General features: G+C 48.2%; 1 protein-coding gene across 2 annotated transcripts in view; it reads left to right on the top strand.

The window, feature by feature from the left end:
- Nucleotides 1-26,124, top strand: part of SAMD4B (sterile alpha motif domain containing 4B) — a 156,843-nt gene that overhangs the window by 85,780 nt on the left and 44,939 nt on the right. For both annotated transcript variants that reach the window (XM_063937955.1, XM_063937956.1), the window contains exons 3-4: nucleotides 9,305-9,778; nucleotides 18,609-18,848. In XM_063937955.1, coding sequence (XP_063794025.1) covers nucleotides 9,305-9,778; nucleotides 18,609-18,848 — 714 coding nt within the window. The remainder of the gene's footprint in view (nucleotides 1-9,304; nucleotides 9,779-18,608; nucleotides 18,849-26,124) is intronic.

A 26,124-nucleotide genomic window follows, 5' to 3' on the forward strand; every position in this document is an offset into this window, starting at 1 on the left:
ATCCAAATTATGCTAAGGGCCCGCAAACCGGCTTCTGCACAGATTTATTATAGAGTCTGGAATTCTTACTTCACTTGGTGTGCTGCTAAGAATTACGATGCTTACAAGTTTAGTACTTCCAGACTTCTGGCTTTTTTGCAGCAAGGCCTGGATTTAGGACTTTGTCTGGCCTCCCTCAAGGGTCACACATCTGCCTTGTCGGTGTGGTTTCAGAGACAAATTGCGTCTATACTGGACGTTCATATATTCACTCGGGGCGTGCTGCGGATTCAGCCTCCCTATGTCCCTCCTGTGGCTCCATGGGATCTGTCTGTTGTCCTGAATGCCCTGCAAGAGTCTCCATTTGAACCTCTTGAGTCAGTGGACCTTAAATGGCTTACGGCTAAGGTACTTTTCTTATTGGCTATTGCCTCTGCCAGAAGGGTATCGGCCATAGGCGATTTGTCCTATCATCCACCCTTTTTGATATTTCATCTTGACCGCGCAGTTCTCCGAACTCGTCCCGGTTATTTGCCTAAGGTGGTGTCATCTTTTCACCTTAACCAAGAGATTGTGGTTCCGGCCTTCATCTCCTCTTCTGACTTGTCCTCCAAAGAGCGGTCTTTGGATGTGGTAAGGGCTCTCAGTGTTTATGTGGAGAGGACTGCCTCTATCAGGAGTTCAGATACCCTTTTTGTACTTTTTGGTTTCCACAAACGTGGCTGGCATGCGAATAAGCAAACCTTGGCCAGATGGATTAGAATGGTGATCGCACAAGCTTATGCGCAGGCTGGGCTCCCAGCACCTGCTGCTATTAAGGCCCATTCTACTCTGTCTGTTGGACCTTCTTGGGCTGCCTGCCGTGGCGCGTCCGCAGAACAATTGTGCCAGACAGCTACGTGGTCCTCGGTGAACACGTTCATTAGGTTCTATACCTTTGATACTTCCGTCTCCCAGGATGCTTCCTTTGGACGCCGGGTTCTCATAACTGTTAAGGTGCGTCCCCTCCCTTGAACTGCTTTAGGACATCCCCGATGTATTCCCTGTGGAACACAGTGTACCCCGCTGCAGAAAAGGAGATTTATGGTAGACTTACCATAGTTGAATCTCTTTCTGCGAGTACACTGGGTTCCACAGGGCGCCCACCCTGACTCACTTAACATCTTTGGGTTTGTATGGCATTAGCCGCTAGTCCCTTCTCCTATCGTGAGTATGTGACTAACAGCTACCGTCTGTTTTTCCTGCTGCTGCATTGGACTGGTTAACTAAAACTGAGCTCACAGTGCCTGGAGGCGGGGTTATATAGAGGAGGCCCCGCAATGCGTCCTGGGACAGTCTAAAGCTTTAGCCTTTTGGTGCCTGTGGATCAAGATCCATCTCTACACCCCCGATGTATTCCCTGTGGAACCGAGTGTACCTCGCAGAAAGAGATTTAACTATGGTAAGTCTACCATAAATCTCCTTTTTTCCTTCTTGTGTTTGTGCTCGAAGTGAATGTACTTTCAACCTTTAGCTACGGTCATCACTGTTCCGTTAGATGATGCGTTGCCACCTTGTAATAAATGGAAAGTGCTTCCTATTTTAGGGTGGTTGGCATAACGTGAGATATGAAATACCTGAGTGCATTTATTCCCTTAGACCATTAACATTTATTCAGATCAGTGCTTGTCTCACTCTTTTTAGTATTTACTATATAATCATGACTGATCTTGTCAGAGGAGGGTGTTGGATTGTAAACTGTGGTTAGCAGGGCCCTTTGTCTTCATCTGTTTTCCTTTGTGTCACACATTGTAAATCCCTTGTCTCTCTATGAAGGCTGACATCAAGCTTCCCATCCTGTACATTAATTACACGGTCATCAGTGACCAGTATTTACAGCACCTCAAATGCAAGCTTCACATCAAAGTGGTGCACTCTCCTGTTACATTGTAACATCACTTATACCCCTTTCAGTCCGCCAGCTTTGAAAACGGGTTGTTGGCACATGAGCGCGCATAACCCGTGTTCATGTGCGGTCTGAAAGGTGCCAGGGGAAATATACCGGGTCGAGGGACCAGGTATTTCAACCCTGGCAGCGAGCAGAGTTGAACTCGTGTTCAACCCGGTTCGCTGTGCGGTGTGAACGGGAGCCTGGTCAGTGCGACCCGTTTCCTCATTCATACTGTGTGGACGGGATGTGCTTGGAGTTCATGTATCTCCAAGCGCCGTCCCCGTCGTGTCACCGCTGACGGCATCAACCCGGCAGTATGTGCGGGTTGCAGACAGCGGCGGTGGGGCGCCTGAAGCGTATCGCACCCTAGGAGCTCCTGGGTGCGACCCGCCTCAGGCGGTCTGAACGGGGTATTACTGATGTCATTTAGCAAGAAACAAAGTAATTTCGCCTCTGACTCACTTATCCTCTCTTTTCACTGCTTAGTACATCCCCCACCACCCCCCTGCCCAGTGTTTCTAGTTGTATCTTCTGTACATCACACCTGGACCCATCTACTGTAGGTGCTGAGTGACGGGATCACCACAAAACACCGCCTCCATTCTGGACCAAGTCTGGACCAGTTAGTGATATGAGAAGCATCACATTTTATTCCCCTTCTTTATAGAAGCTCCCACTTCTGAGGGCTTCCTCATTACTGATAGCGCTTTGCCACTGCCGCAGTAACCCGTGTCATTGCCAGGTATACCTGGGTCGCGGTTCAGTGGAAAAGAGCCCCTGTAAAATTACCTGGGTCTAGTTACTTGGAAACCAACCCAGGTAGCTATCAGGGTCGGACCCAGCTAGTGGTGCAGTGTAAATGGGTGACCTGTTAAAATCCTGTGGCAAGCCAGCTCAATGGTGCGTGGAGATGTTATCTCCAAGTGCCGACAGAGGGAAGCCCCAGCAATACCCTGGTTCAGGTATGCCGTGTGAATGGGGTTTTCTCTATCGTCCTAGTGGATGCTGGGGTTCCTGAAAGGACCATGGGGAATAGCGGCTCCGCAGGAGACAGGGCACAAAAAGTAAAGCTTTAGGATCAGGTGGTGTGCACTGGCTCCTCCCCCTATGACCCTCCTCCAAGCCTCAGTTAGATTTTTGTGCCCGGCCGAGAAGGGTGCAATCTAGGTGGCTCTCCTAAAGAGCTGCTTAGAAAAGTTTAGCTTAGGTTTTTTATTTTACAGTGAGTCCTGCTGGCAACAGGATCACTGCAACGAGGGACTTAGGGGAGAAGAAGTGAACTCACCTGCGTGCAGGATGGATTGGCTTCTTGGCTACTGGACATTAGCTCCAGAGGGACGATCACAGGTACAGCCTGGATGGTCACCGGAGCCTCGCCGCCGGCCCCCTTGCAGATGCTGAAACGAGAAGAGGTCCAGAATCGGCGGCAGAAGACTCCTCAGTCTTCTTAAGGTAGCGCACAGCACTGCAGCTGTGCGCCATTTTCCTCTCAGCACACTTCACACGGCAGTCACTGAGGGTGCAGGGCGCTGGGAGGGGGGCGCCCTGGGAGGCAAATGAAAACCTTTTTTGGCTAAAAATACCTCACATATAGCCTCCGGGGGCTATATGGAGATATTTAACCCCTGCCAGAATCCGTTAAGAGCGGGAGACGAGGCCGCCGAAAAAGGGGCGGGGCCTATCTCCTCAGCACACAGCGCCATTTTCCCTCACAGAAAGGCTGGAGGGAAGGCTCCCAGGCTCTCCCCTGCACTGCACTACAGAAACAGGGTTAAAACAGAGAGGGGGGGCACTAATTTGGCGTTAGAAATCTATAAAAAAGATGCTATAAGGGAAAACACTTATATAAGGTTGTCCCTATATAATTATAGCGTTTTTGGTGTGTGCTGGCAAACTCTCCCTCTGTCTCTCCAAAGGGCTAGTGGGTCCTGTCCTCTATCAGAGCATTCCCTGTGTGTGTGCTGTGTGTCGGTACGTGTGTGTCGACATGTATGAGGACGATGTTGGTGAGGAGGCGGAGCAATTGCCTGTAATGGTGATGTCACTCTCTAGGGAGTCGACACCAGAATGGATGGCTTATTTAGGGAATTACGTGATAATGTCAACACGAGCCAAGGTCGGTTGACGACATGAGACGGCCGACAAACAATTAGTACCGGTCCAGACGTCTCAAAAACACCGTCAGGGGTTTTAAAACGCCCGTTTACTTTAGTCGGTCGACACAGACAGGGACACTGAATCCAGTGTCGACGGTGAATAAACAAACGTATTCCTTATTAGGGCCACACGTTAAGGGCAATGAAGGAGGTGTTACATATTTCTGATACTACAAGTACCACAAAAGAGGGTATTATGTGGGATGTGAAAAAACTACCGTAGTTTTTCCTGAATCAGAAAAATTAAATGAAGTGTGTGATGATGCGTGGGTTCCCCCCGATAGAAAATATGGGCGGTATACCCTTTCCCGCCAGAAGTTAGGGCGCGTTGGGAAACACCCCTTAGGGTGGATAAGGCGCTCACACGCTTATCAGAACAAGTGGCGGTACCGTCTATAGATAGGGCCGTCCTCAAGGAGCCAGCTGACAGGAGGCTGGAAAAATATCATAAAAAGTATATACACACATACTGGTGTTATACTGCGACCAGCGATCGCCTCAGCCTGGATGTGCAGAGCTGGGGTGGCTTGGTCGGATTCCCTGACTAAAAATATTGATACCCTTGACAGGGACAGTATTTTATTGACTATAGAGCATTTAAAGGATGTATTTCTATATATGCGAGATGCACAGAGGGATATTTGCACTCTGGCATCAAGAGTAAGTGCGATGTCCATATCTGCCAGAAGATGTTTATGGACACGACAGTGGTCAGGTGATGCAGATTCCAAACGGCACAAAGGTGTATTGCCGTATAAAGGAAGAGGAGTTATTTGGGGTCGGTCCATCGGACCTGGTGGCCACGGCAACTGCTGGAAAATCCACCGTTTTTACCCTAAGTCACATCTCTGCAGAAAAAGACACCGTCTTTTCAGCTTCAGTCCTTTCGTCCCTATAAGAGTCATATCTGCCCAGGGATAGAGGAAAGGGAAGAAGACTGCAGCAGGCAGCCCATTCCCAGGAACAGAAGCGTTCCACCGCTTCTGACAAGCTCTCAGCATGACGCTGAGACCGTATAGGACCCCTGGATCCTACAAGTAGTATTCCAGGGGTACAGTTTGGAATGTCGAGACGTTTCCCCTGCGCAGGCTCCTGAAGGCTGCTTTACCAAGGTCTCCCTCCGACAAGGAGGCAGTATGGGAAAAAATTCACGAGCTGTATTCCCAGCAGGTGATAATTAAAATTACCCCTCCTACAACAAGAAAAGGGGTATTATTCCACACTATATTGTGGTACTGAAGCCAGAAGGCTAGGTGAGACCTATTCTAAATCTAAAAAAATTTGAACACTTACAAAGGTTCAAATCAAGATGGAGTCACTCAGAGCAGTGATAACGAACCGGGAAGAAGGGGACTATCTGGTGTCCCGAGACATCAGGGATGCTTACCTCCATGTCCCAAATTTGCCCTTATCACTAAGGGTACCTCAGGTTCGTGATATAAAACTGTCACTATCAGTTTCAGACGCTGCCGTTTGGATTGTCTACGGCACCCCGGGTCTTTACCAAGGTAATGGCCGAAATGATGGTTCTTCTTCGAAGAAAAGGCGTCTTAATTATCCCTTATTGGGACGATCTCCTGATAAGGGCAAAGTCCAGGGAACAGTTGGAGGTCGGAGTAGCACTATCTCGGATACTGTTACAACAGCAGGGGTGGATTCTAAAGATTCCAAAATCGCAGCTGATCCCGACAACAAGTCTCCTGTGCTTAGGGATGATTCTGGACACAGTCCAGAAAAAGGTGTTTCTCCCGGAAGAGAAAGCCAGGGAGTTATCCGAGCTAGTCAGGAACCTCCTAAAATCAGTGCATCATTGCACAAGGGCCATGGTAAAAAAAATGGTGACTTCCTTCGAAGCAATTCCAGTCGGCAGATTTCATGCAAGAACTTTTCAGTGGGATCTGCTGGACAAATGGTCCGGATCGCATCTTCAGATGCATCAGCGGATAACCCTATATCCAAGGACAAGGGTGTCTCTCCTGTGGTGGTTATAGAGTGCTCATCTTCTAGAGGGCCGCAGATTCGGCATTCAGTTTTGGATGTTGGTGACCACGGAGGCCAGCCCGAGAGGCTGGGGAGCAGTCACACAAGGAAAAAATTTCCAGGGAGTGTGATCAAGTCTGGAGATTTTTCTCCACATAAATATAGCTAAGGGTAAATTTATAATGCTCTAAGCTTAGCAAGACCTCTGCTTCAAGGTCAGCCGGTATTGATCCAGTGGGATAGAACATCACGGCAGTCGCCCACGTAAATAGACAGGGCGGCACAAGAAGCAGGAGGGCAGTGGCAAAAACTGCAAGGACTTTTCGCTGGGCGGAAAATCATGTGATAGCACTGTCAGCAGTTTTTCATTCCGGGAATGGAAACTGGGAAGCAGACTTCCTCAGTAAGCACGTCCTCCACCCGGCAGAGTGGGAACTTCATGGGGAAGTTTTCCACATAATTGTAAACCGTTGGGAATTACCAAAGGTGGACATGATGGCGTCCCGTCTGAACAAAAAACGGGACAGGTATTGCGCCAGGTTAAGAGACCCTCAGGCAATAGCTGTGGACTTTTCTGGTAACACCGTGGGTGTACCAGTCGGTGTATGTGTTCCATCCTCTGCTTTTCATACCTAAGGTACTGAGAATTATAAGACGTAGAGGAGTAAGAACTATACTCATGGCTCCGGATTGGCCAAGAAGGACTTGGTACCCGGAACTTCAAGAGATGCTCACAGAGGACTTATGGCCTCTGCCGCTAAGAAGAGACTTGTTTCAGCAAGTACCTTGTCTGTTCCAAGACTTACCGCAGCTGCGTTTGACGGCATGGCGGTGGAACGCCGGATCCTAAGGGAAAAGGCATTCAGGAAGAGGTCATTTCTACCCTGGTCAAAGCCAGAAAGGAGGTGACCGCACAACATTATCACCACATGTGGCGAAAATATGTTGCGTGGTGTGAGGCCAGGAAGGCTCCACGAAGAAATCTCAACTCGGTCGATTCCTGCATTTCTTGCAAACAGGAGTGTCTATGGGCCTCAAATTGGGGTCCATTAAGGTTCAAATTTCGGCCCTGTCGATTTTTCTTCCAGAAAGAATTGGCTTCAGTTCCTGAAGTCCAGAAGTTTGTCAAGGGAGTATTGCATATACAACCCCCTTTTGTGCCTCCAGTGGCACTGTGGGATCTCAACGTAGTTCTGGGATTCCTCAAAACACATTGGTTTAAAACCAGTCAAATCTGTGGATTTGAAGCGTCTCACATGAAAAGTGAACATGCTCTTGGACCTGGCCTGGACCAGGCGAGTGTCAAATTGGTGGTTTTTTTCTCAAAAAAGCCCATATCTGTTTGTCCATTCGGACAGGGCAGAGCTGCGGACTCGTCCCCAGTTCTCTCCCTAAGGTGGTGTCAGTGTTTAACCTGAACCAGCTTATTGTGGTGTCTTGCGCCTACTAGGGACTTGGAGGACTCCAAGTTGCTAGATGTGGTCAGGGCCCTGAAAATATAGGTTCCAGGACGGCTGAAGTCAGGAGAACTGACTTGCTGTTATCCTGTATGCACCCAACAAACTGGGTGCTCTTGCTTTTAAGCAGACTTTGGCTAGTTGGATGTGTAATACAATTCAGCTTGCACATTCTGTGGCAGGCCTGCCACAGCCAAAATATGTAAATGCCCATTCCACAAGGAAGGTGGGCTCATCTTGGGCGGCTGCCCGAGGGGTCTCGGCTTTACAACTTTGCCGAGCGGCTATTTAATCGGGCAAACACGTTTGTAAAATCCTACAAATTTGATACCCTGGCTAAGGAGGACCTGGAGTTCTCTCATTCGGTGCTGCAGAGTCATCCGCACTCTCCCGCCCGTTTTGGGAGCTTTGGTATAATCCCCATGGTCCTTTCAGGAACCCCAGCATCCACTAGGACGATAGAGAAAATAAGAATTTACTTACCGATAATTGTATTTCTCGGAGTCCGTAGTGGATGCTGGGCGCCCATCCCAAGTGCGGATTATCTGCATTACTTGTACATAGTTACAAAAATCGGGTTATTATTGTTGTGAGCCATCTTTTCAGAGGCTCCGCTGTTATCATACTGTTAACTGGGTTTAGATCACAGGTTGTACAGTGTGATTGGTGTGGCTGGTATGAGTCTTACCCGGGATTCATAAATCCTTCCTTATTGTGTACGCTCGTCCGGGCACAGTACCTAACTGAGGCTTGGAGGAGGGTCATAGGGGGAGGAGCCAGTGCACACCACCTGATCCTAAAGCTTTACTTTTTGTGCCCTGTCTCCTGCGGAGCCGCTATTCCCCATGGTCCTTTCAGGAACCCCAGCATCCACTACGGACTCCGAGAAATAGAATTATCGGTAAGTAAATTCTTATTTTAAGACGCTATGACACAGCTTGAAACCTGTGTTGAGTTACCTGGGTGAGGCCCGGGTTTTAGATGGGAAAAGGGGTGTTAGTGACCTTAGTAGTTCTGTTACAGAACCTCCTGCCTAAATTCCTTTAGAACGCTCATTCCCATTTACCTGCTGCTTCAAAGACAGAACTCTGATGTAGTCCTCTGTGCAGGTGCTTCCCTACTTCCGGATCCTCTGCTTGACCTGCTATTTGTGCCTGATGGCAGGAGAAGCAGTTTGGGTGGCTATTTGTACAGTGCTGAGTAGAAGTGATCACTGTGAAGATAGTACAGCGTCAGTCACAAGTACGACGCCGTATGCTGTTGCGGACTAATAAAAGATATTGAGCCAGATGTACTAAGCCTTGAAAAGTGATATGTTTTATGGTGATAAAGTACCAGCCAATCAGCTCCTACCTGTCATGTTTCAAACCTGGCCTGTAACATAGCAGGTAGGAGCTGATTGGCTGGTACTTCATCACTGTGAAATGTATCACTTTTCAAGGCTTAGTACATCTGGCCTAGTGCCTGCTCTTTAGCTCCTATGTGCTCACTGTGCGGAACCAGGTGCTGCAAGGTGTAGTCTGCATTGCGTATGTTCTGTACCTACTAAACGCAGCTCGGTCTAGGAGTTCAAGACCTGAAATTGCAGCACATTGGGCAAAGATGGAGCCAGGGAGCCGGGAAGGACAACTTGGCATTTGTGTGTATAGTAGGGAAGAGCGAGTCGGTGCACAATACTATTTAATGGCAAATAAAATAATAATAATGCTTTCATTGAATTACACATTTTAAAAACAGGTGTTGATATAATTTCCAAGTGTCTGTAAGCCATGTCACTCACTCTGCTATATATATGTTCCCAGGTCTCATAAGTCAATGGCACCAGGAGTCAAAGGAGAAGGTGATCTCTCTGCTGCTGTCTCACCTGCCTCTGCTGCAGCCTCGGAACACAGAAGCAAAATGCGAATACATGAAGCTGCTCCAGAAAGTGCTGGCTTACACCACAGAGAGCAACCTGTACATAGAGGAGAGCCGGCAGCTCCTGTCCTATGCACTCATCCATCCAGCCACAACGCTGGATGATCGCAACTCGCTCGCATTGTGGCTCAATCATCTGGAGGAGCGGCTTTCCACAGGCTACAGCCGGCATGGCAGAACGGACGCGTCTTCCTCACACATGCGGCAGGGGTCTGACGAGTGGCAGGCCCCAGGGGAATCTAGCATGGGAGAATCGGGGCACAGTTGGCAAGAAAAACCACTCAGAGAAAATGGACTAATGCCCTTTCATTCATCCAGTTCGGTGCCCTCTGCTATCCAGAGTGTGGGCAGCAGTACAGGTAGGCCATACTGTATATAATATCCAGAGTGTGGGCAGCAGTACAGGTAGGCCGTACTGTATATAATATCCAGAGTGTGGGCAGCAGTACAGATAGGCCGTACTGTATATAATATCCAGAGTGTGGGCAGCAGTACAGGTAGGCCGTACTGTATATAATATCCAGAGTGTGGGCAGCAGTACAGGTAGGCCGTACTGTATATAATATTCAGAGTGTGGGCAGCAGTACAGGTAGGCGGTACTGTATATAATATCCAGAGTGTGGGCAGCAGTACAGGTAGGCCGTACTGTATATAATATTCAGAGTGTGGTCAGCAGTACAGGTAGGCCGTACTGTATATAATATCCAGAGTGTGGGCAGCAGTACAGGTAGGCCGTACTGTATATAATATTCAGAGTGTGGGCAGCAGTACAGGTAGGCAGTACTGTATATAATATCCAGAGTGTGGGCAGCAGTACAGGTAGGCGGTACTGTATGTAATATCCAGAGTGTGGGCAGCAGTACAGGTAGGCGGTACTGTATATAATATCCAGAGTGTGGGCAGCAGTACAGGTAGGCGGTACTGTATATAATATCCAGAGTGTGGGCAGCAGTACAGGTAGGCCGTACTCTATATAAGAATCTGGGGATGTATAAAGTATGCATTATTAGTATACTAAGGAACCCATATCGTTGCACAATATCTTTCGCTGAAAGGGAACCATGAATTAGGCTTTATAGATCATTTTAATATTGACTATCCAAGCCTCCCAACTCCAAGAGAGCAACACCCAAATTATGTGGAGAGAATCCATAGATTTGTGTTTTTGTGTTTCTCTTCCGTCCTAGAGGATGCTGGGGACTCCGTAAGGACCATGGGGTATAGACGGGCTCCGCAGGAGACATGGGCACCTAAAAGAACTTAGTATGGGTGTGCACTGGCTCCTCCCTCTATGCCTCTCCTCCAGACCTCAGTTAGATCCTGTGCCCAGAGGAGATAGGGTGCATTACAGGGAGCTCTCCTGAGTTTTCTGTAAAAGAACTTTGTTAGGTTTTTTATTTTCAGGGAGCTCTACTGGCAACAGACTCCCTGCATCGTGGGACTGAGGGGAGAGAAGCAGACCCACTTCTTAAGCGTTTAAGTGCTCTGCTTCTTAGGCTACTGGACACCATTAGCTCCAGAGGGGTTCGTCCCGGAGCCGCGCCGCCATCCTCCTCACAGATGCCGGAAAAAAGAAACCGGGTGAGTAAAGAAGAAAGAAGACGTCAGGCGGCAGAAGACTTCAGATCTTCCTGAGGTAAGCGTGCAGCAGTAAGCTGCGCGCCATTGCTCCCACACTTTACACGCATACAGGGCACTGATGGGTGCAGGGCGCAGGGGGGGGGGGGGCCTGGGCAGCAATAATCCTCGTTTGGGCATAAAATTAAGTAGTTAGGCTGCAGAGGCAATAAACTACAGAACCCCCACCATTTTTTCAAATATACGAGTGGGACCGAAGCCCGCTGCGCGAGGGGGCGGAGCTTGATCCCTCAGCATTAACCAGCGCCATTTTCTCCACAGAGGCTGCAGAGAACGTTGGCTCCCCGGACTCTTCCCTGCTGAACATCAGAGTGCTGGAAACAAAGAAAGGGGGACACATTGGCGCAGTGAGTGTGGAAAATCAGTATATATATGATATAAAAGCGCTGTCTGGGTGTTTTCCTGCATCAGTTTGGCGCTGGTGTGTGCTGTGCATACTCTCTCTCTGTCTCTCCAAAGGGCCTGCTTTAGGGAATTGTCCCCTCATAGCAATATCCCTGTGCGTGTGGGGTGTCGGTACGTGTGTGTCGGCATATCTGAAACGGAAGGCTTATCCAAAAAGGAGGTGGAACAGATGAGTGGTGGGTCCCAGTCGGCGGTGCTGACTCAGGATTGGATGGATATGTGGCATATGTTAAATGCTAGTGTAGCTTCACTGCATAAGAGGCTGGACAAAGCAGAGTCCAGGGTGTCGGTCAATCTACGGATTGTGCCAACTCACAGGACCCATCGGGGTCTCAGAAACGTCCATTGTCACAAATAGGGGACACGGATACCGACACGGACTCTGATTCCAGTGTCGACTATGATGAAGCAAGATTGCACCCCAGGGTGTCAAAAAGTATTCAGTGCATGATTATTGCAATAAAAGATGTTTTACATATCACTGATGAGCCCTCGGTGCCCGACATGAGGATACACATGTTTAAGGGAAAGAAACAGGTTATAAACTTTCCTTCTTCCCATGAACTTAATGAGTTATGTGAAAAAGCTTGGGAAACTCCAGATAAGAAGCTGCAGATTCCCAAAAGGATTCTTATGGCGTACCCTTTCCCTACACGGGACAGGGTACGTTGGGAATCCTCTCCCACAGTGGACAAAGCCTTAACACGCCTTTCCAAGAAGGTGGTGCTACCGTCCCCTGACACAGCGGCCCTCAAGGACCCCGCGGACCGCAGGCAAGAGACTACATACTGGTACTTTGCTTAGACCGGCAATTAAGTCGGCATGGGTATGTACTGCAGTAGCAGCTTGGACAGATACCCTGTCAGCTGACCTTGATACCCTAGATAGGAATACCATTTTGTTAACATTAGCTCATATTAAGGATGCAGTCTTGTATATGAGGGACGCTCAAAGAGACATTGGATTACTGGGTTCAAGAACCAATGCTATGGCTATTTCAGCAAGAAGAGGCTTATGGATCCGCCAATGGACGGGGGATGCAGACTCAAAAAGGCATATGGAGGTTTTACCTTACAAAGGTGATGTATTGTTTGGGGACGCCCTCGCGGACCTGGTTTCCACAGCTACCGCGGGTAAGTCTACCTTTTTACCTTTTGTTCCCCAACAGCAAAAGAAACCTCCACAATATCAGATGCAGTCCTTTCGGTCGCATAGATCCAGAAGAGGTTGGGGCTCCTCTTTCCTCGCCAGAGGTAAGGGTAGAGGCAAGAGGACACCTGCTGCGGCTACTTCCCAAGAGCAGAAGTCCTCCCCGGCTTCCGCTAAGTCTAACGCATGACGCTGGGGCTCCCCTGCGGGAGTACGCACAGGTGGGGGCACGCCTTCAACTATTTAGCCAAGTCTGGATTCAGTCAGACGTGGACCCTTGGGTAATAGAAATAGTCTCCCAGGGCTACAAGCTGGAATTCGAAGAGGTGCCCCCACGCTCCGAGCGGTGATAGCCTGCCTGGAAGGGGGTGGATTTTATGGTGTCACTGGACATAAAGGATGCTTACCTTCATGTCCCCATATATCCCTCTCATCAGGAGTACCTGAGATTCGCGGTACAGGATTGTCATTATCAGTTTCAAACGTTGCCGTTTGGGCTTTCCACTGCCCCGAGGATTTTCACCAAGATAATGGCGGAAATGATGGTGATCCTGCGCAAGCAAGGAGTCACAATTATCCCATACTTGGACGATCTCCTTATAAAAGCGAGATCAAGAGAGCAATTACTGGAGAACGTGTCACTCTCTCAGAGAGTGCTTCAGCAACATGGGTGGATCCTCTATCTGCCAAAGTCACAGTTGGTTCCAACAACTCGACTAGCGTTCCTAGGCATGATACTGGACACGGAACAAAAGAAAGTTTTCCTCCTGTTGGAAAAAGTCCAGGACCTCCAGAACATGGTCCGAGACCTGCTAAAGCCAAATAGTGTCAGTTCATCAATGCACTCGAGTTGTGGGGAAAATGGTTGCAGCTTACGAGGCCATTTCCTTCGGCAGGTTCCATGTGAGGACGTTTCAATGGGATCTTCTGGACAAATGGTCCGGGTCCCATCTACAATTGCATCAAAAAATAACACTGTCCCCCAGGGCCAGGGTGTCTCTTCTATGGTGGCTGCACAGTGCTCACCTTCTAGAGGGTCGCAGGTTCGGCATTCAGGACTGGGTCCTGGTTACCACGGACGCGAGCCTCCGAGGATGGGGGGCAGTCACCCAAGGAAGAAATTTTCAAGGACATGTTGGAATTAAGGGCCATATACAATGGCCTTCTTCGCAACCTACCGGTTCTGATTCAATCAGACAATGTCACAGCAGTGGCTCATGTGAACCGCCAAGGCGGGACAAGAAGCAGAGTAACGATGGCGGAGGCCACCAGGAGTCTCTTCGCTGGGCGGAAAATCACGTAAGCGCTCTGTCAGCTGTCTTCATTCCGGGAGTGGACAACTGGGAAGCAGACTTCCTCAGCAGACACGATCTCCATCCGGGAGAGTGGGGACTTCATCAAGAAGTCTTTGCAGAGATAATGGGTCTCTGGGGAGTTCCTCAAATAGACATGATGGTGTCACGCCTCAACAAGAAGCTTCGGAGGTATTGTGCCAGGTCCCGGGACCCTCAGGCAATAGCAGTAGACGCTCTGGTAACGCCATGGGTATTCCAGTCTGTCTATGCGTTTTCCTCCTCTTCCTCTCGTCACAAAAGTTTTGAGGATTATAAGACAGAGAGTACAGACAATACTAATTGTTCCAGACTGGCCTCGAAGGGCCTGGTACTCAGATCTTCAGGAGATGCTCACAGAAGATCCTTGGCCTCTTCCTCTAAGGGAGGACCTGTTACAGCAGTGGCCCTGCATGTTCCAAGACTTACCGCGGTTACTTTTGACGGCAATGGCGGTTGAACGCCGGATCCTAGCTGAGAAGGGTATTCCGGAGGAGGTCATACCTACTCTAATAAAGGCTAGTAAAGGAAGTGACGGCAAAACATTATCGCCGTATCTGGCGGAAATATGTCTCTTGGTGTGAAACCAAGAATGCTCCTACGGAAGATTTCCATCTGGGTCGTTTTCTCCACTTCCTACAGAGTGGATATGGGCCTAAAGTTAGGCTCTGTTAAAGTACAGATTTCGGCCCTGTCGATACTCTTTCAGAAGGAATTGGCTTCTCTTCCAGAAGTCCAGACTTTTGTAAAAGGAGTGCTGCACATCCAGCCTCCTTTTTTGCCCCCCAGTGGCACCATGGGACCTGAACGTGGTGTTGCAGTTCCTTAAATCACACTGGTTTGAACCCCTTAAAACGGTTGAGTTGATATTTCTCACCTGGAAGGTGGTCATGTTATTAGCCTTGGCATCTGCAAGGCGAGTGTCAGAATTGGCGGCCTTGTCTCACAAGAGCCCCTACTTGATTTTTCATGTATATAGAGCGAAATTGAGGACTCTGCCTCAATTTTTACCTAAGGTGGTGTCTTCATTTCATATGAACCAACCTATAGTGGTGCCTGTGGCTACGCATGACTTGGAGGATTCCATATCCGTGGATGTAGTCAGGGCCTTAAAGATTTATGTAGCCAGGACGGCTAGAATTAGGAAAACAGTTTGTCCTGTATGCTGCCAACAAGCTGGGTGCTCCTGCTTCGAAGCAGACTATTGCTCGCTGGATCTGTAACACGATTCAGCAGGCGTATGTTACAGCTGGATTGCCGTTACCGGATTCAGTAAAGGCCCATTCCACTAGGAAGGTGGGCTCTTCTTGGGCGGCTGCCTGGGCGTCTCGGCATTACAGCTTTGCTGAGCGGCGACTTGGTCGGGTTCAAACACTTTTGCTAAATTCTACAAGTTTGATACCCTGGCTGATGAGGACCTAGCATTTGCTCAGTCGGTGCTTCAGAGTCATCTGCACTCTCCCGCCCGATTGGGAGCTTTGGTATAAACCCCATGGTCCTTACGGAGTCCCCAGCATCCTCTAGGACGTAAGAGAAAATAAGATTTTAAACCTACCGGTAAATCTTTTTCTCCTAGTCCGTAGAGGATGCTGGGCGCCCGTCCCAGTGCGGACTGAATTCTGCAAGACTTGTATATAGTTATTGCTTACATAAGGGTTATGTTACAGTTAGAATCGGTCTTGGACCGATGCTGTTGTGTGTTCATACTGGTAACTGGTTATGTGTATTCCAGGTTATATGGTATGATTGGTGTGGGCTGGTATGAATCTTGCCCTTAGTTTAACAAAATCCTTTCCTCGTGTTGTCCATCTCCTCTGGGAATTTGAAAAGGAAAAATATATAAACACACACACAGGTTTATTCATATACACCTTGGGATCACTTGTCTATCACAAGGAGTTCAAAGAACACTGATTGCTCACTATGGAGCTTATTGGCTCAGAGAACACTGATTGCTCACCGAGGAGCTTGTTTTCATTATTTTTATTCAGATTTTTTTATAACCAATTATGATCTCTCACTGTTTAAACAACCATATCATGAATAGGTATTGATTTACCGAACGTCAGCTCCTATATTCTCAAGCACATGTATAATTATAAAAATTCAAAATTTGCCCAAATGGTATATACACAGTGTTGAGAGAAGCAGAATGCCCATCATATTTATATGGTATCTTATGCGCTCATTAGTAGCCCGACATTTATAGTTGGTATAGAGAGAAAAAAGGAAAGAGTAAAAAAGATGATCAGTATGCCATGGTACATTGCTTCTACTGTCTCACCGTCATGAGCTCAAGGTTTTTGTTAGCTCAGCGGCCGGTGGATGAGAGGGCAGCGACCTTGAAATTTCTGACCAGAAAGAGGATAAGTGGCCGTACTGCTTTCCCTGTTAGAGCGGATGGAATGTCTCGATATCCTAGGACATTGCAGGACACTGCACCGCAATCCAGGGATGAGTGTTAACCGAAATTGAGTACAATTCCTGCCTGTTTAATTTTCAGGTAATTGCAGGGAGATGATAGGGAGTGGTTCAATGTTAAACCAGTGCCGTGCACATTCTCACATAGAAATGCATTTATCAAAAAAGCCGTTCTCCACACAGGCTATTAGCAAAGTACTTTCCCAAATTTATTTTCAGGTATACTTTATCGGTATACTAATATTGTTAGGCTCACTTAACATAATTCATTATTTTCTCTAACATTTGACCATAGGTCACTGAACAATATGTGTTGGGCTAAAAAGTAGCAGCAAACCCAGCTAGAATGAAAAGTTTTTATGACCGCAAACCCAGTCCAGCCGCTGAGATCTCTTTTCGTCATGTACTCTGGTCACTAGGACCGGTGCAGCGGACGGCAAATATGAAAACAGCAGCGCTTCGGGTATTACTGGCCGGAAAAAAGATTAGTAGCTGTGCTGCTTTCCACGTTAGAGCGGTTGCAGCGCCTTGATATCATAGGACAGAGCAAGGACGCTGCACCACAATTCGTGGATGAGAGCTAGCTGAAAATAGGAAGATTACCGTTCTAAAGGCAGCAGGACTTCTGGACGGAGCAGCGTATGTTGGTTGTAGGATCAGTGATTCTAACTTTCACAAGGCGACATTGCCATGCTGATTCCAGCTGTGCCAAAACGCGTTTTCACCCGTAGGTTTAACATTGAACCACTCCCTATCATCTCCCTGCAATTACCTGAAAATTAAACAGGCAGGAATTGTACTCAATTTCGGTTAACACTCATCCCTGGATTGCGGTGCAGTGTCCTGCAATGTCCTAGGATATCGAGACATTCCATCCGCTCTAACAGGGAAAGCAGTACGGCCACTTATCCTCTTTCTGGTCAGAAATTTCAAGGTCGCTGCCCTCTCATCCACCGGCCGCTGAGCTAACAAAAACCTTGAGCTCATGACGGTGAGACAGTAGAAGCAATGTACAATGGCATACTGATCATCTTTTTTACTCTTTCCTTTTTTCTCTCTATACCAACTATAAATGTCGGGCTACTAATGAGCGCATAAGATACCATATAAATATGATGGGCATTCTGCTTCTCTCAACACTGTGTATATACCATTTGGGCAAATTTTGAATTTTTATAATTATACATGTGTTTGAGAATATAGGAGCTGACGTTCGGTAAATCAATACCTATTCATGATATGGTTGTTTAAACAGTGAGAGATCATAATTGGTTATAAAAAAATCTGAATAAAAATAATTAAAACAAGCTCCTCGGTGAGCAATCAGTGTTCTCTGAGCCAATAAGCTCCATAGTGAGCAATCAGTGTTCTTTGAACTCCTTGTGATAGACAAGTGATCCCAAGGTGTATATGAATAAACCTGTGTGTGTGTTTATATATTTTTCCTTTTCAAATTCCTATTAATTTTAAAGATACAATTAAAGGTTATATTTTAATGATACCTAAGGGTATATCTGGCCCTATTTATATTTCAAAGAGTGCCCCCAAGATAGTCTTCTTTTCTCTTTCTAGAATATTTGGTTTTCTGACTCTGGGGAGCAACACCAACCCTGTATTATGGTGAATCTACCCGAGTAATCATAGGTATTTGGTTTTCTTTAAAGAATTAACCCCCCTCGTGTGTTCATTTTGTGTGTAACTGTGTCATCCAGGCACAAACAAGGGGGTATCTTGTTGCGGATCATCACAAATGTTTCTTCCATCTCCTCTGGGCACAGTTCTCTAACTGACGACTGGCATAGAGGGATGAGCCAGTGCACACCCATACTAAGTTCTTTTAGGTGCCCATGTCTCCTGCGGAGCCAGTCTATACCCCATGGTCCTTACGGAGTCCCCAGCATCCTCTACTGACTAGGAGAAAAAGATTTACCGGTAGGTTTAAAATCTTATTTTTACTCCATGTACTGTACAGCTTTGATGTATTGTAAGTGTTAATTTCATCGCTGGTGTTTGACCTGTTCTCCCATTTCTCCCATTATTCCTTGTACGTTATAGAAGTAACTCTGCCAGCTGAAATACATTTGTACTTGTTAGTGTGCGGAAAGTTGAAGTTAAGCTTCAGTCCGTTGTCATTCAGACATGTTACAGGGAATATGTATCTGGGTATACAGAGGTGCATATTATCCCTGAAACCACAAATGACACATTCTGTGCTAGTCCTGACACACCCTGCTCTCTCCCGCAGTGCTCTCCTGCCAAATGCACCCCAGCCCCCTGAAACGCTCCATGTCCTTGATTCCCACTTCCCAGCAGACGTCCAGTGACTGGATGGGGGTAGATGAGGTTGCTGGGCGCCCTATCTTCCTCACCCCAGACCACGCTCCCCTCTCTCCGCAGAGCAGCGTGGCATCGTCGGGCAGCGAGCAGACGGAGGACCTAGGCTCCGGCCGCAACACATTTCATGAGGATGGGAGCGGAATGAAAGGTACAAAGGAAATAATTTAGACTTGTAATCGCTGAATGAATCTAAAGCTCCCTACAAGTTGTTTGATATTAAATAACATTGATGTAATCCGTTATAACTGGGTAGCTGCACTACTTCATACAGGCAACTGATGCTGAAGATGTGGTGGTTAATTTCTTTCACATAGATATTTTGGTGCCCTCCCCCCCCAATACCTCTTAATGGTGCTAAAGATTTCATCCCCTCGTGATAGTTGGTATGGTTTTGGAGATGCGTGGCTTGCACCGGGCATAACTTCTCTGTTTTAGGGAGAGATGTACTTGGCCGTGGCGAGTGATAAGGTACCAGCCAATCCGCTCCTAACTGCCATGTTACAGGGTGTGTGGGTTATTTAGTAAAGATTGCAAATTCTGCTTTTTTTTTTTTTTTTTTTATCGCATGCATACAACCGCCCATCCACCCACCCACCCACAGCGATCACGGTGATATTGCCATTGCGCTGCAATTGCAGCGTGATCGCTGAAATCGTGGATACCTCCTGCCGGTGCAGCCTGACTGCGATGGCAGGAGACCCACCGCCATTTTTTAGTTCAGAACAACTGCGAGTGACGACATGCAGTCAACCCCGAAAACACCCAGCGACATGCTCCCGGTTCGTTCCACCACGTCCCCGTTGGTTAAACACAGCCCCCACAATGCTCCATTTCCGCCCCACAAACACCTCTGTCTGTCAGTCAGGCAGAGGCGTTCGCAATTACTGCCGGTCACCCACATTAAACGGGGACGGGACCTGTGCATGCGCAGGGCGGGAACTGCACATGTGCCCGCACAGGTAAGTTGCAAAAAACATGCTCCCATCACAATTGCGGTGCAAACCGATTGACCCCCAGTGTTTTAAGATGACAGGAGCTGATTGGCTGGTACTTTATCTGTGTCCACTTTATCATTCTCCAATTCTTAGTGCATCTGCCTCTTAGGGGTATATGCAATTCACGGCGAATCGCGGCAATTTTTCGCCGTTTTTTAATTCGACTTAATTCGACAGGTGAATTCCGGAAGGTGGCTGCCGGAATTCACCATATTCAATGAAAAACGGATTCGCCAGAACCGCGGGCGAAAATCGGCCGATTTGGCGGATTTTGCCGCGATTTTAAAAAACGGGAAAAAACGGGAAAAACCCGGAAAAAAAAATGGCGTGGGGTCCCCCCTCCAAAGCATAACCAGCCTCGGGCTCTTCGAGCTGGTCCTGGTTCTAAAAATGCGGGGAAAAATTGGGCAGGGATCCCCCGTATTTTTAAAACCAGCACCGGGCTCTGCGCCTGGTGCCAAAAATACGGGGGACAAAAAGAGTAGGGGTCCCCCGTATTTTTAACACCAGCATCGGGCTCCACTAGCTGAACAGATAATGCCACAGCCGGGGGTCACTTTTATACAGTGCCCTGCGGCCGTGGCATCAAATATCCAACTAGTCACCCCTGGCCGGGGTACCCTGGGGGAGTGGGGACCCCTTCAATCAAGGGGTCCCCCCCCACCCAGCCACCCAAGGGCCAGGGGTGAAGCCCGAGGCTGTCCCCCCCCCCCCCCCCCATCCAATGGGCTGCGGATGGGGGGGGCTGATAGCCTTTTGTGATAATGAAAAGAATATTGTTTTTTCCAGCAGTACTACAAGTCCCAGCAAGCCTCCCCCGCAAGCTGGTACTTGGAGAACCACAAGTACCAGCATGCGGGAGAAAAACGGGCCCGCTGGTACCTGTAGTACTACTGGGAAAAAAAATACCCAAATAAAAACAGTACACAGACACCTTGATAGTAAAACTTTATTACACACTACCGACACACACATACTTACCTATGTTGACACGCCGACTGCCACGGTCTCCGACGATCCGAGGGTACCTGTGAAAAAATTATACTCACCTTCCAGCGTCCAGAGGTACATCCACGTCCAGAGTATAATCCACGTACTTGTTAAAAAAACAAACCGCAAATACCCGCTCCATACCGGACTGAAAGGGGTCCCATGCTGACACATCAGACCCCTTTCTTCCGAATGCCGGGACATCACGTGACTCCTGTCACTGAAGTCCCTTCAGCCAATCAGGAAGCGCTACTTCCGTGGCGCTCACCTGATTGGCTGTGCGCTGTCTGTGCTGTGACAGCGCATCGCAAAGCCGCTCCATTAGTTTCAATGGTGGGAACTTAGCGGCTAGCCGGGGGGTTACCCGCGGTCAGCCGCTGACCGGCGGGTGACCTCACCGCTAGCCGCTAAGTTCCCACCATTGAATATAATGGACGGGGCTGTGCGATGCGCTGTCACAGCACAGACAGCGCACAGCCAATCAGGTGAGCGCAACGAAGTTGCGCTTCCTGATTGGCTTTAGAGACCTTTGTGTGACAGCTGTCACTGACAGGTCTCATTCGGGGTAAGGGGTCTCATGTGTCAGCATGGGACCCCTTTCAGTCCGGTGGTCCGTGTGTTCGTTTTCTTTTTTTGCCAAGTACGTGGATTTATCTCTGGACCCTGGCTGAGGTGAGTATATTGATCTTTTCTTTTCAGGTATCCGTGGATTCTACATGGAGAAGAGGACCGATGTCGGCGTGTGAACATAGGTAAGTATGTGTGTGTCGGCAGTGTGTAATAAAGTTTTACTTGTCACGGTGTGTGTGTGTACTGTTTTTATTTGGGTATTTTTTTTCCAGTAGTACTACTACAGGTACCAGCGGGCCCGTTTTTCTCCCGCATGCTGGTACTTGTGGTTCTCCAAGTACCAGCTTGCGGGGGAGGCTTGCTGGGACTTGTAGTACTGCTGGAAAAAACAATATTCTTTTCATTATCACAAAAGGCTATCAGCCCCCCCATCCGCAGCCCATTGGATGGGGGGGGACAGCCTCGGGCTTCACCCCTGGCCCTTGGGTGGCTGGGGGGGGGGGGACCCCTTGATCGAAGGGGTCCCCACTCCCCCAGGGTACCCCGGCCAGGGGTGACTAGTTGGATATTTAATGCCACGGCCGCAGGGCACGGCATAAAAGTGACCCCCGGCTGTGGCATTATCTGTCCAGCTAGTGGAGCCCGATGCTGGTGTTAAAAATACGGGGGACCCCTACTCTTTTTGTCCCCCGTATTTTTGGCACCAGCACCAGGCGCAGAGCCCGGTGCTGGTTTTAAAAATACGGGGGATCCCCTGTCAATTTTTTCCCCGCATTTTTAGAACCAGGACCAGCTCGAAGAGCCCGAGGCTGGTTATGCTTTGGAGGGGGGACCCCACGCCATTTTTTTTTTAGGATTTTACCGTTCCAGCAATAAAAAATAAAAAAATAATATTTTAAAAAATATATAAATTATATTTGTGCCTCCAAAAAAAAAAAAAAAGTACCTAATCCCTTCTAATATAAATAGATATGCTATTCCTAAAAAAAAAAACACCAAAAAAAAACATGTTTAACATTTTTTTTATTGTTTTCACCCTCCAAAGTGTGGCGGATTGAAAATGACGAATTTGCTGTCTAAAAGCACTGCTGTCGAATTTCCAAACTTGAATTGAATATGCTTTGGTCGAATTGCAGCACTTGTATCATTGCAGAAAAGTCGAATTTGCAAAAATTCGAATTTCAAAAAGTCGAATTTTGAAAGTCCGTTTTTTGGTCGGAAAGCACTGAATTGCATAGGCGAATTTTTTTTTTTGGGCGAAAATGACCCGAAATTCGACAATTTCGGGAATTCGACCGCAATTGCATATACTCCTTAGTCTTTCTAAGCACATTTTATTTTATATTGGTTCATTGGAATAAGTAATTCTTTTTTTTTTTTTTTTTCTTGGCTTTACAATATCTAGAAATAGGTCAAGCTGTTTTTTTATGCAGCACCGGAAGGCTACCCCAATCTCTCCCAAGTATATAGATACCGATATATAAAGGCGTGATCGCATGGCCCCAAAATTAATCCTACATATTCTGGATGTGATTTTGTCTTTGATGTTGATGATACAGCGCAACAGCATGTGGTTCTGAAGTCCCTACTGCACTCCTCATTAGGATGCTAATAGGTGAAGTGAATGGATAATGTTAATGGGCCGGGGTACTTTTTATTTTATTTTTCTGACTGCCAGAGGCACGAGTTGTCACCAGGTCTCCCCAGCAGCCTTAGTGTAAAGGTTCAGCTTCTGTAGTTTGTGGCTAATTGAGCATGGATCACATCTGTAAAGCTGCTCTGGTAATACACATGTGCAGTTTCCCGATTATTGTGAAACTGTGCTGAGGATTGCAGGAGCGTTCCCTACTGAATAACACCCCCCCCCCCCCCACCCCCCCACCCCCCATTGTGTATCATTAGTGATTAGGTGCCCAGGAGTAAAAATCATAGGGTCAAAGCAAAAGCAAAATATCCTTCCTGGGTACAGTACTAGAACAAAGGTGTGACCAGGGTTGTCTTTTCCTGCTGCTGTGACACACCTGTGTGACCTCTGTGGGTAAAGTCTTCTATTACTGATTTTACCTGTCTGTATTTCTCTGACGTCCTAAGTGGATGCTGGGGACTCCGTAAAGGACCATGGGGAATAGCGGCACCGCAGGAGATTGGGCACAACTAAAGAAAGCTTTAGGACTACCTGGTGTGCACTGGCTCCTCCCTCTATGACCCTCCTCCAGACCTCAGTTAGAATTTTGTGCCCAGCCGAGCTGGATGCACACTAGGGGCTCTCCTGAGCTCCTAGAAAAGAAAGTATATTTTAGTTTTTTTATTTTCAGTGAGATCTGCTGGCAACAGACTCACTGCTACGAGGGACTGAGGGGAGAGAAGCGAACCTACCTGCTTGCAGCTAGCTTGGGCTTCTTAGGCTACTGGACACCATTAGCTCCAGAGGGATCAAACACAGGCCCAGCCTCGGTCGTCCGGTTCCGGAGCCGCGCCGCCGTCCCCCTTGCAGAGCCAGAAGCAAGAAGAACGTCCAGGAAATCGGCGGCAGAAGACTCCGGTCTTCATTAAGGTAGCGCACAGCACTGCAGCTGTGCGCCATTGCTCCCTGTGCACACCACATTCTCCGGTCACTGATGGGTGCAGGGCGCTGGGGGGGGCGCCCTGGGCAGCAATTGGACAACCTTAAAAGTGGCAAATCACACATAATATAGCCTAATAAGCTATATATGTGTAAAATACCCCAGCCACATTATTGTTATAGGAGCGGGAGAAGTCCGCCGAAAAAGGGGCGGGGCTATCTCCCTCAGCACACTGGCGCCATTTTCTCTTCACAGTGCAGCTGGAAGACAGCTCCCCAGGCTCTCCCCTGTAGTTTTCAGGCTCAAAGGGTTAAAAAGAGAGGGCGGCACTAAATTTAGGCGCAAATTGTGTATTATAGCAGCTATAAGGGAAAAATCACTGTGGGTAGTGTGAATCCCTGCATTATATAGCGCTCTGGTGTGTGCTGGCATACTCTCTCTCTCTGTCTCCCCAAAGGACTTTGTGGGGTCCTGTCCTCAGTCAGAGCATTCCCTGTGTGTGTGCGGTGTGTCGGTACGGCTGTGTCGACATGTTTGATTAGGAAGGTTACGTGGAGGCGGAGCAGATGCCGATAAATGTGATGTCGCCCCCTGTGGGTCCGACACCAGAGTGGATGGATAGGTGGAAGGTATTAACCGACAGTATCAACTCCTTACATAAAAGGCTGGATGACGTAACAGCTGTGGGACAGCCGGCTTCTCAGCCCGCGCCTGCCCAGGCGTCTCAAAGGCCGTCAGGGGCTAAAAACCGCCCACTACCTCAGATGGCAGACACAGATGTCGACACGGAGTCTGACTCCAGTGTCGACGAGGTTGAGACATATACACAATCCACTAGGAGCATCCGTTGCATGATCTCGGCAATAAAAAGTGTTACACATTTCTGACATTAACCCAAGTACCACTAAAAAGGGGTTTTATGTTTGGGGAGAAAAAGCAGCCAGTGTTTTGTTCCCCCATCAGATGAGTGAATGAAGTGTGTAAAGAAGCGTGGGTTCCCCCGATAAGAAACTGGTAATTTCTAAAAAGTTACTGATGGCGTACCCGCCAGAGGATAGGTCATGTTGGGAGATATCCCCTAGGGTGGATAAGGCGCTCACACGTTTGTCAAAAGAGGTGGCACTGCCGTCTCAGGATACGGCCACCTTGAAGGAGCCTGCTGATAAAAAGCAGGAGGCTATCCTGAAGTCTGTATATACACACTCAGGTACTATACTGAGACCTGCAATTGCCTCAGCATGGAGGTGTAATGCTGCTGCAGCATGGTCTGTTACCCTGTCAGATTGTTACCTCGACAGGGATACTATTTTGCTAACATAGAGCATATTAAAGACGTTGTCTTATAGATGAGGGATGCACAGAGGGATATTTGCCGGCTGGCATCCAGAATTAATGCAATGCCCATTCTGCCAGGAGGGTATTAGGGACCCGGCAGTGGACAGGTGATGCTGATTTTAAAAGGCACATGGAGATTCTGCCTTTTAAGGGTGAGGAATTGTTTGGGGATGGTCTCTGGGACCTCGTATCCACAGCAACAGCTGGGAAGAATTTTTTTTTACCTCAGGTTCCCTCACAGCCTAAGAAAGCACCGTATTATCAGGTACAGTCCTTTCGGCTTCAGAAAAGCAAGCGGGTCAAAGGCGCTTCCCTTCTGCACAGAGACAAGGGAAGAGGGAAAAAGCTGCACCAGACAGCCAGTTCCCAGGATCAAAAATCTTCCCCCGCTTCCTCTGAGTCCACCGCATGACGCTGGGGCTCCACAGGTGGAGCCAGGTGCGGTGGGGGCGTGTCTCGGGAACTTCAGCGACCAGTGGGCTCGCTCACAGGTGGATCCCTGGGTTCTGCAAGTAGTATCACAGGGATACAAGCTGGAGTTCGAGGCGACTCTCCCTCGCCGTTACCTCACATCAGCCTTGCCTGCTGCCCTCGGAGAAAGGGAGGTAGTACTGGCGGCAATTCACAAGCTGTACGTCCAGCAGGTGATAATCAAGGTACCCCTTCTTCAACAAGGCCGGGGTTGCTATTCCACAATGTTTGTGGTACCGAAACCAGACGGTTCGGTGAGATCCATTTTAAAATTGAAATTCTTGAACACTTATATACGAAGGTTCAAGTTCAAAATGGAATCGCCCGGGGCGGTTATTGCAAGCCTGGACGAAGGGGATTACATGGTATCACTGGACATCAAGGATGCTTACCTGCATGTCCCCATTTACCCTCCTCACCAGGAGTACCTCAGAATTGTGGTACAGGACTGTCATTACCAATTCCAGACGTTGCCGTAGTCTGTCCCCAGCACCGAGGG

The sequence above is a fragment of the Pseudophryne corroboree genome, chromosome 8, assembly GCF_028390025.1.
Source record: "Pseudophryne corroboree isolate aPseCor3 chromosome 8, aPseCor3.hap2, whole genome shotgun sequence".
NCBI classification, from domain to species: domain Eukaryota; kingdom Metazoa; phylum Chordata; class Amphibia; order Anura; family Myobatrachidae; genus Pseudophryne; species Pseudophryne corroboree.